The sequence below is a fragment of the Catharus ustulatus genome, chromosome 3 (assembly GCF_009819885.2).
Source record: "Catharus ustulatus isolate bCatUst1 chromosome 3, bCatUst1.pri.v2, whole genome shotgun sequence".
In the NCBI taxonomy this organism is placed as follows: domain Eukaryota; kingdom Metazoa; phylum Chordata; class Aves; order Passeriformes; family Turdidae; genus Catharus; species Catharus ustulatus.
This window is the reverse complement of record NC_046223.1, coordinates 118,815,080-118,826,018: the sequence shown is the minus strand read 5'-3', so window position 1 is coordinate 118,826,018 and position 10,939 is coordinate 118,815,080. Positions and strand designations below refer to the sequence as shown.

At 52.4% G+C, this 10,939-nt stretch overlaps 1 protein-coding gene across 2 annotated transcripts; it reads right to left on the bottom strand.

Moving 5' to 3' along the window:
* Window positions 1-3,929: 3,929 nt before the first annotated feature.
* Window positions 3,930-10,612, bottom strand: TRIM35 (tripartite motif containing 35). 2 transcript variants are annotated; one of them, XM_033055167.2, is made up of 7 exons: window positions 10,318-10,610; window positions 8,610-9,051; window positions 7,401-7,496; window positions 6,536-6,766; window positions 6,424-6,446; window positions 6,017-6,138; window positions 4,764-5,407 (listed from the first exon to the last, which is right to left on the bottom strand). In XM_033055167.2, exons 1-7 carry the CDS (start codon window positions 10,401-10,403, stop codon window positions 4,848-4,850), a joined length of 1,560 nt encoding a protein of 519 aa, XP_032911058.1. In that variant the 5' UTR covers window positions 10,404-10,610; the 3' UTR covers window positions 4,764-4,847. The 2 variants fall into 2 exon arrangements, with proteins under 2 accessions (XP_032911057.1, XP_032911058.1); XM_033055166.2 differs by having other exon boundaries at window positions 3,930-5,407; window positions 6,424-6,766; window positions 10,318-10,612.
* Window positions 10,613-10,939: the final 327 nt, after the last annotated feature.

Here is a 10,939-nt window from a genome sequence, read left to right as displayed (position 1 = left end):
TCCGGGACGAGCAGAGAACTCCAGGGAATCGGGTGGAACAAGGGCACCTCCGGAATGCTGAGTCCTTCCCAAATTCCGGCTCTCCTTCCCCAAACCCGCCTCATCCCGGCCTATTTTTCACGGTCACATGCCCGGCACCTCTGGGAATCATCCCGGTATTTTTAGGCTCCGGATTTCTCCGTTACGCACGGAGCACCGGGAGGGTTTTGGGAACGTGGATCCCCCTGGGAAAGGAATTTGGGGTGGGTTTGGGGGGCAGGACGTCGGGAAGGACGGGATGGAATTGGGGGTGAGATGAATATTCCCGCTCTGGCATGTTGGATTCCAGGTTGGATGGGGTTTGGGGAAATCTGGGATAGGGGAAGGCATCCTTGAGGTGGGATGGAGTGGGATTTAGGGATCATTCCCACTCAAACCATTCCATGATCCAATGATTCCATAATCCAATGAGCTGAAATTCCCAAAGAATCCTCCCAGGATCCTTTCCCCACAGGGAAGGGCAGGATTTGGGATTCCCATGGTAGGGATTGGAGCACATTCCAGAGGGACAAAGGCCGGGAAAGGGTCAAATCCCAGTGGCCAAACTGGGGACAAAGAGCCCTCAGTGGCTCCGGGCACGTCCCGGCCGTGCCTGGCGCCGGCGGCTCCTCTGAGATTCCCGGGATCCCACCCCCTCCCTGTCCCCTGGATCAGATCCCGGAGCTGGGAATGGCTCAGGGAGGGTCACACCTGTCCCCCATTTCACGAATGGTTTTTATAGGGATGGAATTTGGGATCAAACCCTGGAACCGGGAGCATCACACCTGGATGTGGCTCCTGTCCCCCATTTCAGGAGTGGATTTTTCAGGGATGAAGTTTGGGATCCAGTCCCTGAGTTGGGGACACTCTGTGGCCACCATCCCTAAGGATTGTCCCATCCTGGGCGCTCCAATGATGGGAATTGGTTTTTTTTCTTTTTCTCTTTTTTTTTTTTTTTTTTTTTTTTTTTTTTTTTTCTTTTTTCCCAGCGGTGTGTGCTGATCCTGATGAAAGGAGGTTCAGGAAAAGGAGGTCCTGGAAATTTGGGATTCCCCAGGAAGATGGGAACCTGCGGGGTCTCATCCCTTTTCCAGCCACACCAAAACCTTCCCAGGATCAGCGGGATCATCTCCGGGGAATCCTCGGAGCCTTTTCCAGGGGGAAAAGAGAGTTGGGATTTGGGAAAGGGTTGGAGGGGCAGGAGACAGGGAATGGCTTCCACTGGGAAAGGGGAGCTTGGGAAGGAATTCCTGGATGGGCTGGGATTCCCAGAGAATCCCTGGATCCCTGGGAATATCCAAGGAAATCCTGGAGCACTCTGCGATAGCAGTGTTGGAATGGGACTGGGATTGAAGGTCCATGGATCCCATCCCAAACCATTCTGGGATTCTGGGATCCAGAACACTCAGGATCCATCCCAAGGGATTTTTATGGAATTTGGGGATGGAAAAGGGAAGGGAGACCCTTCCTGGAGTCCCAACTTCCTAGTGGAGCCCCTGGATCCCAAAATTCCTTCCTGGAGAGGAGTCGGGATGGGGATGGATCCAACCCCAGCCTGGGAGAACTGGGAATGCGTGGCTGGAGCAGGGAAGGATCCAGGGAATCCTGGGAGCCTTTTGCAGAGGGAAAGGAGAGCTGGGATTTGGGAAAGGTCTGGAGGGGCAGGAGCCAGGGAATGGCTTCCACTGGGAAAGGGGAGCTTGGGAAGGAATTCCTGGGAGGGTCCAAGGAAAGGTTGGAGCAGCCTGGGATAGCGGGAAGTGCCGAGATTGGGATGAGATGGGATGGGATGGGATGGGATAATGGGACGGGATAACGGGATGGGATAACGGGATGGGATAATGGGACGGGTTAATGGGATTGAGGCTCCTTCCCATCAGAACCATTCCCACCCCATGATTCCCGTCCCTGGGAATGCCGGCAGCTCCCGGGAAACCTGGAGAAGCTCCCCAGGAGGCTCCCGCATCCCTCAAATCCCCCAAATCCTTGGGATGCTCCGGGTACCAGCAGGGAGGGGAGGGACGGGGCAAGGGTGCGGTGTCGAGCGTTGATTGGTCAGAAATGACATCATGGGTGAGAGGCAGCCAATGGGGAGCCGCTGGCTGTGGAGGCCCCGCCCCGAATCCTGGGAGGGTCCGGGAGGATCCCGGGAATGGGGTGGGAATTCTGGGAAAAATGGGAAATAAGGGATGGGATTTTTGTGGGAAACCGGCATGAGAATGGGAAAAATGGGGTGGGGAAAATGTGGGAGAAATGAATAAAAACAAATGTGAGATGAAGGTGAAATTTAAAATAAAATAAAATAAAATAAAATAAAATAAAATAAAATAAAATAAAATAAAATAAAATAAAATAAAATAAAATAAAATAAAATAATACAAGACAAAATGAATTAAAATAAAATAAAATAATACAAGACAAAATGAATTAAAATAAAATAAAATAAATAAAATAAAACGAAAGAAAAGAAAAGAAAAGAAAAAAAACATTTTTATTTAACAATAAATATTGAAATAAATCAATATTTATGAATTTAAATAAATAAATGTATGTATTTAAAATAAATGTATTTATATATATGTATAAATAAAGTAAATAAATGTAGAAATAATATTATAAATTTATAAATAGATTTAAAATAAATACAAAAAATGGAAAACATATTTAAAATAAATCTAAAATGCAAAGCATAAATATAAAAGAAATTTCAGATAAATATAAAAATAAATATAAAATTAATTTTCAAAATACAGAATGAATATGAAATTAATATAAACATAAACTCCAAAAATATTACATAAAATAAATATAAAAATAAATACAACACCCCCAAAAAGACAACATAAATTTTAAAAAATTTAAAATACAGTAAATGAGTAATTCTGATTGAATAGTTACAAAATATTAATATAAAATATAAATTACGAAATAATAGATGAAAAAATATAAAAAGAAAAGTAAATCATTTATTTAAACATTATTTAAAACTAAACATAAAAATATAATTATGAAAGTAAGTGTAAAAATAGAAATAAGCAAAAATAGAAAATAAAAGATAAAAGTCTAAAATACAAAAATTAAAAAGTGAAAAGAATAGTTTTCAAATAAAAGTGAAAATAACAGTCAATATAATAAAAATTAATTTGAACATTTCAGAAAAAGAATGATTTTACAATTGAAGTTGAATTAAAAGTCTAGGGCAGAAAAATAAAAATTGATTTAAAGTTTTTAGAAACACACAATGAAACAAGAAGAATTAAAAATCAAAAATTAACATCTAAAACCGAAATAAATCAAAACTGAAAAAAAGAAAATTAAAAACAAATTTAAAAACAAAAAATAAGGGGAAAAAAATGAAAATCATTAGCACTCTTCCAAGCAAGAATCAACTTTTTTCAGGGTGGAATTCCAGGTTTTGGGATGGAAAGGCTGGAAGGAACTCCTTGACCCCTGCTGGGGTTTCCCCCACATTTATCCCCCAACATTCCCAGAAAAAAACAGGAAACACTCCAGGCCGTGAATTCCCAAACGTGCCTGAGGTGGAGCGGAGATGGTCAAAATTCTGGGAAGAGCCGGGGTGGGATGGGATACATGGGATGGGATGGGCTGGGCTGGGCTGGGATGGGATGGGATGGGATGGGATGGGATGGGATGGGATGGGATGGGAATGCAGGATCGGTTTTGGGATGGGATTGATTATGATTATGTAGGATTGGGATTGGGATGGGATAATGGGATGGGATAATGGGATTGGGATTGGGATTGGGATGGCAGGGCAGGATTGGGATGAGAGGGGAATGAAGGATTGGGATTGGGGTTGGGATGGGACGAAGTGGGATTGGGATGGGATGGGATACAGGGATGGGATACAGGGATGGGATACAGGGATGGGATACAGGGATAGGATGGGATGGGATAATGGGATGCAGGGATCTGGGATGCTCCTGCTACTTTTCCTCCTCTCCTGTATCCAGGGATTCGCTGTGGGAGGATCCCAGGTGGGCCCTGCTCGCCTTCAGCTCCAGGGTGTCCCTTTTGTTCTCCCTCCCCCAGCTCCTGTTCCTAAGGAGCTTCCCAAGGAAATGGTGGGAAACCATGGAAACCACCCACTACTGTCAGAATCCGGATGGGGAAAAAAGCAAGAAAAGGGCAGGAAAAGTCAGGAAAAGGACAGGAAAAGAGCAGGATGAGCCACCCAGGCCCCTTTTCTTACCCCATGGAATCACCTGAAATCCCAAAGACTCACCTGGATTTGGGGGAAAAAAAACTGGGCGGGATCAACTCTGAATGAAAACTCCAAACTTCCTTCATTTCCCAACGCATCTTCATTGGATTCCCAGAGCTGGGAATTCTGACAAAAGCCCCTCAGAGGGATTTAGCCATGGGAAAAAAAAGGGTGGAGGAGGTGGGATACTCCCAGGGATGTTCCCATTGATGGTTTTCCATGTGGAGGGGATGCACCCCATGTCTGGCCAAATCCCATGGGATTTTCCCATTCCAAGAGCTGGGAAAAGGATCCCATTCACAGCAGGGATTCCTGGATCCCTGAAAACTGCAGGAAATGTCCCAAAATGGGAGAATTCCTCATTTGACAGGGAAATAAATCCCTTCTTCCCAAAGTTTTCCCAGCTCGGATCCATGACAAAGAGGGAAATTCAGGATTTGGAGACAGAACCACACAGCGAGAGTTTATTAATATTTATTAATATTTATTAATGATAAAAACCTGAGGCATTGCAAACAAATATTATTTTTATCCCTGCTTTTTCTGTTTTTTTTTTTTCTGGAAAAGCACCCTGAAAACCTCACCAGGAGGCAGGAGACCCCAGCTAGGACGGGATGTCCTCATGGATACGGACCCGGAGCGGGCAAATCCGGAGCGTCTTCGCCTTGGTGCCACCCTGGGGCCCTCCCACGTAGAAATACGGGAAGACGATGCCGCCGAACTTCTCATGGAATGTGTAGATGTGGCTGCGGTGGTCGGCGTCGTAGAAGGACAATTCCCCCTCGGTGCAGTCCAGCTCCACCCGGACCCGCCGGAGATTTCCTGGAGCCGCTTCCGAGCGCACGGTGTTGGACGCCCGGCACTCATCTTTGCCGGAGAGGTGGTAGATGTACCAGAATCCGGAGCGGGAATCGTGGTGGAAAGTCCAGTCGGAACCTCTGTGGGGCCGGGACACGCCCACCCTCCAGTTGGTGAGCCCGCCCAGGTCCACTTCCCAGGTGTGGAAGCCTTCGGAGAAGCCGCGGGATCCCAGGATGCAGGGGGCGGAGGTGAAGCGCTCCGGGTTTTCCACAGAGAGTTTGTAGCCGTGGTTGGAGACGCTGGAGAGATCCTCGGACACCGAGAGCCAGCCGGCAGCCGAATTGGGGTCCAGGCTGAATGGGACTGGTCGGGAATGGGAATGGTTTTATGGGATGTTTGGAGCTTGGCAGGGATCCATTCATCTATTCCTCCCTCTGTGCACCCCTTCCATGGATTCACCCATGGATTCACCCATGGATTCATCCATGGATCTTTCCATGGATCCTTCCATGGATCCATCCATCTGTCCCTCCATTAATGGATCTGTCCATCCATCCATCCATCCATCCATCCATCCATCCATCCATTCATCCATCCATCCATCCATCCCTATCTATGGATCCATCCTTCTACAGATCCATCCATCCATCCATGGATCCATTCCTCCATCCATCCATGGATCCTTCCACAGATCCATCTGTCCCTCCATCCATCCATCCATCCATCCATCTATGGATTCACAGATCGATCCATGGATCCATCCACCCATCCCTATCATTCCATGGCTCCATCCATCTCTCCATCCATGCATCGATCCATTCCTATCCATGGATTTGTCCCTAATCGATGTAACATTCCCAGATTTCCCTTTTGGGCCACCTCCCTTGGAGTTGTCCAATCCCATCCCATCTCCACATTTCCCATCCTCCCACCCCCTGGAAAACCCTGCTCCGGACATTCCCAGTTCCTCACCCGCCGTGATGGTGTCCAGCATCTTCTTCCACACGTTGTACTGGAGCGATCCCAGGTACTTGGCCACGTCCAGGAGCATTCCCGAGGGAACAGCTTCTGGCTCCTCGGCTGTGCAGGCAATCCTAGGGCAGGGATTGACCATGGAGAAAGGATTGGGATGGGGCTCCCAACATCCCGTGGTTCAGCACAAGCTTCCCGACACCGCCCGGCATCTCCTAAGCTCAATTCCCACAAAATCTGGGATTTAGTGATTCCCACAAAACCTGAAATCCCACTTTGTGTCCCACCCCAATCCTGCCTGAAGCACCCAGGGGACATCCAGAACCTCCCGGACTTGGAACCGGAATTTTCTTAGAGCAGGGACCTCGTTCCCAGATTCCCATGGATACGATGGGATCGGGACCTACCTCCGCTTGCGGTTCTTGTGGGTCTGGAAAAGAGGGAAAAAATGGGAATCAGATCCTGGCTGCCACCAGAGCCCTGACATCCAACAGATCTGGGAATCCCGGTGGGAATTACCATCAGGAATGTGTAGTCATCCTCCTTGAGGTCGGCCTGGAGCTGCCCGGCCTCGTTGAGCAGGGCCTGGCTCTCCTCGGCCAGCTGCTCCATCTTTCCCTGGATCAGATCCTGCTTCCGCCGCGTCTCCTCCCACAGCTGCTCCAGCAGCGCCTGCTCCTCATCCCGCAGGAATTTGTGCAGCTTCTCGAATTCCCACTTCACCTGCCGCTCCAGCCGCGCTGATTCCGCCTGGGAATGGCAGCGCCTTGTTCCATCTGGGAATGTCCACGCCTCCCTCCAGAGCGCCCCAATTCCCTGGGGTCTGATTCCAGGTGGTTCCAGAGCTCAGGGATTCAATGGGATCACGCTGCCCTTCCCAAATTCTTGTCCCTCCTTCCCAAATCCCCATCACTCTCTCCTGGGATGGGATCAGGGCTTCACCCCAGCTGCATTCCCAATCCAGGTCAAGATCAATCCCACCTCTGGAGCACCCAAATGCCCTGGACTCTCCTTTCCCAGTGCTCAGGAAATCCCTGGGATCACTGGGATAATGCTGCCCTTCCCAAATTCCTGTCCCTGTTTCCCAAATCTCCATGGATCTCCTTTCCCAGATGGGATCAGGGCTCCACCCCAGGACTGGGGTGCAGGATCAGGATCAGGATTGGGATCAGGATCAGGATGGGGATCAGGATCAGGATAGGAATCAGGATCGGGATCAGGATCAGGATTGGGATCAGGATTGGGATCAGGATCAGGATGGGGATCAGGATCAGGATCAGGATCAGGATTTGGATCAGGATGGGGATCAGGATCAGGATTGGGATCAGGACCAGGATCAGGATTGGAATCAGGATCGATCCCAGCCCCGGGAGGGAACACACACCTCGTTGTGCCGGGAGATGGATTCGTAGGAGCGCCGCACAGTCCCGAAATCCTTGGCCTTTTCCCGCAGGGAAGACTCCATGTTCGCCAGCTTGGCCTGCGGGGAGGAGACCCCTCAGGATCCCCCAATTCCCAGGATTTTCCCGTGTGAATAAACCACCCCTGGAGCGGGATTGGTGGCTGCGCCGCCTCTGAGCTGGGAGGAAGAGGAGCTTTGCTCCCTAGGGAATGCTCCTCCCTGTTTTTTAGGGATGTCCCATCCCTGCCTGTCCCAGTGCTGTGAGTAGCCCTGTTCTCATTCTCATTCCTGTTTCCATTCCTGTTCCCATCCCCATTCCTGTTTCCATTCCCATTCTCATTCCCATTATTCCCAATCCTATTTCCATTCTCACTCCCATTCCCATTACTCCCATTTCCATTCCCATTCCTGTTCCCATTTCTATTTCTGTTCCCATTCCCATCCCCATTCTCATTCCCAATCCCGTTTCTGTTCCTGTTCCCATTCCTGTTTCCATGCCCATTTCCGTTCCCATTCTCATTATTCCCTTTCCCATTCCTGTTCCCATTCCAAATCATATTCCCATTGCTGTTCCTGTTCCCATTCCCATTATTCCCTTTCCTATTCCTGTTCCCATTCTCATCTCCATTCCCATTCCTATTCCCATTCCTGTTCCTATCCCCATTATTCTCATTCCAAATCCCATCCCCATTATTCCCATCCCCATAATTCTCATTCCAAATCCCATTCCCATTATTCACATCCCCATTATTCCCATTCCAAATCCCATTCCCATTATTCTCACCCCCATTATTCCCACTCCCAGTTTTTCCCGCCGCATTTGAAATCCAGCGGGATGAGTCAGGGCGGCACCGGCTGTTTTCCAGCGTGTCCTGGCAGCATTCCCAGCTCCTGGCTGCATCCCATCTCCTCCTCCCACATCCACAGCTGCCTCCCCTATTCCCTGGAATTGTGCAACTCCCAAAAATCCCAACCCTGGACTAACCAGAGCGGCCGGATCCAAGCCGGGATCAAGGAGCCGAGGGAATGCCCGGCCCCAAACCGCCGGGAATAATCATCCCGCAGGATTGCTAGCCGGGATAATTAAAAGGCAGCAGAGAACCCCGCGGGGAAGCGTGGCTGCCTCATCCCAAATTTTTCAGGGACGCCTCTCCCTGCCATCCATCCATCCATCCCAGAATCCATCCTCACCCTGAAATCCGCCGCCGCTTCCCGCACCGGCCGCATCTTGTGCCCCTCGTGCTGCTTGGAATTCTGGCAGGCGAAGCACGCCAGCTCCTTGTCCTCCAGGCAGAAGAACTTGGGCTCCTCCTGGTGCACGGGGCACAGCGCGGCGCCGCGGCCCTGGCGCTGCCCCTCTTCCCGCAGGATCAGCTCCACCAGGTTGTTGAGGGTGTGGTTCACGCGCAGATCTTCCAGCGAGGATTTCTCCTTGCACAGCGGGCACGCGTGCCGCCGGCTTTCCCAGGATCTGCTGACGCAGCCCTTGCAGAAGTTGTGGCCGCACGGGAGGGTCACGGCTTCGCGGAAAGGGTCGTAGCAGATGGGGCACAGCAGCTCCTCCTTCAGCTTGGGGCTGGACGAGGATGCGGCAGCCGCGGTGCTGGAGCAGGGATCGGCTCCTTTTTCCATGCTGCGGGAATGATGGAGCGGGATTTTCCAGTTTTGTTTCTGATGCAACCGGCTCGGTTTCCTGCCGGTGACTCAGCCGCGCTCCTTCCCGCACGGCGACACCGCCCCGGGGCCGCTGCCGGGGGGGGTCCGGCCCGCGGTGACGGCGACAAAAGGGGCCGGGACCTCGCCAGCCACGGGGCCGGACCGGGACACTTGGACCGGACCCGCTCGGGGCAGCCCCGGTGGTCGGTTCTGGATCCCCAGGTCCCGGTCCCCCCAAATCCGGGGCTGCTCCGGGGCCCGGTTCTGGATCCCCCGGTCTCAATCCCAGCCTCCCGAAACTTGGGGCTACTCCGGTTCCCGGTTCTGGATCCCCAGGTCCTGGTCCTTGTCCCCCAAAACTCGGGGCTCCCCCGGTGGCCGGTTCCGGACCCCATGTCCCGGTCCCGGTCCCCACCTCCGGGGTTGTTCCGGAGCCCGGACCTGGACCCTCTGTCCCGCGGCTCTCCCCAGTTCCCGGTTCCTGGAGCAGCCCCGGTTCCCCAAACTCGGCCCCGGACCGGTGTCCCCCCAACCTGGGGCAGCCCTGGGTGTCCAGACCCTCAATCCCGGGGCTGCTCCTGTGCCGGGACCCCTCCTTTCCAGGGATCCCCAACCCCGAGGCCACTCCGGTGCCCGGTTTCTGTCCCCTATTCCAGGAACAGCCCGGTCCCCCCATCCCGGGCCCATTCCGGTGCCCGGTCCCCCAATCTCGGTGCCCGGTCCCGGTCCCCCATCCCCGGACCGGCCCCTGTCCCTCAGCCCGAGCCCATTCCAATGCCCGGTCCTGCTCCCCCACCCCAGAACAAGCCCGGTCCGCCAATCCCGGTCCCGGTCCCGGTCCCGGTCCCCGCTCCCCTAGCCCCGGAACAGCCTCGGTCCCTCAATCCCGGGGCCACTCCTGTGCCCGGTTTCCTAATCCCGATACCGGGTCCCGGTCCCGCACCCTCGGAACAGCCCTGGTCCCTCAATCCCTGGCTCATTCCGGTGTCCGGTCCCGCTCCCCCCACGCTCGGAACAGCCCCGGTCCCCCAATCCTGGTCCCGGTCCCGGTCCCGGTCCCGGTCCCCCACCCCCGGAACAGCCCCGGTCCCCCAATCCTGGTCCCGGTCCCGGTCCCCCAGCCCCGGCCCAATCCCTGCCCACGCTCCACGTGGCATCCCGGTGGCTCCCGGCCCTTCCCGGTGCCGCTGCCGGTTCCGGGGGTGCCCCGGGCCGGGTTCCCGGTGCCGGGGTCGGGTCTCACCTGGCGGAGCGGACCTGGCACCACTTGCAGCTCTCCCTCCTCCGGAGCAGGCGGCGCTGGGGGCTCCGCTCGCCTTCCCGAGGCATCCCGGTGCTCCCGGTGTTCCGGGGGAGGCTCCCGGTGCTGGCCCGGCCCCGCCCGGTGCTCCCGGAGCCGCCCCCAGCGCGGGTTCAGCGCTCCCGGGCGGGGATTTCGGGATCCAAATCTCCCGTTTCCTTCGGGAATGGGGTTCCCGATGATTCCCCCCGGGATTTTCCAGGGTCTGCTTTTCCCCTTTTCTCTATTTTTCCCTACTTCCCACCGTCTCCAATATTCCCTGTGGGTTCATTTTCCTGCCTCCCCAAAAAAAAAAAAAAAAAAAAAAAAAGAAAAAAAAAAGAAAATAACAAAAAAATCCTGGTATGGGAACCGGGAGAAAGCCAAAAATTGTCCAAGGAAAACCAAACAATGGGGAAAAAACAACAACAACAACAAAAAAAAAACCAGAAAAACCAGCAAACTTTTATTTTCTTTTCCTTTTTTTTTTTTTTTTTTTCTGTAAAATCCTGTGGAATGAGAAACTGTTGGAGCCAAAGGCCGGGAGTCCAAGGTTAAAGATAAATCCGCGCTGGGAATGAGATTA

Excerpts from the sequence above, each read along its gene's own strand:
- TRIM35 (XM_033055166.2), bottom strand. The coding sequence starts at position 10,403 with ATGCCTCGGGAAGGCGAGCGGAGCCCCCAGCGCCGCCTGCTCCGGAGG. Across the intron at positions 7,497-8,609 it reads AAGCGGCGGCGGATTTCAGG|GCCAAGCTGGCGAACATGGA; the intron begins GTGAGGATGGAT and ends TCCTCCCCGCAG. Across the intron at positions 6,767-7,400 it reads CCATCTCCCGGCACAACGAG|GCGGAATCAGCGCGGCTGGA; the intron begins GTGTGTGTTCCC and ends TGCCATTCCCAG.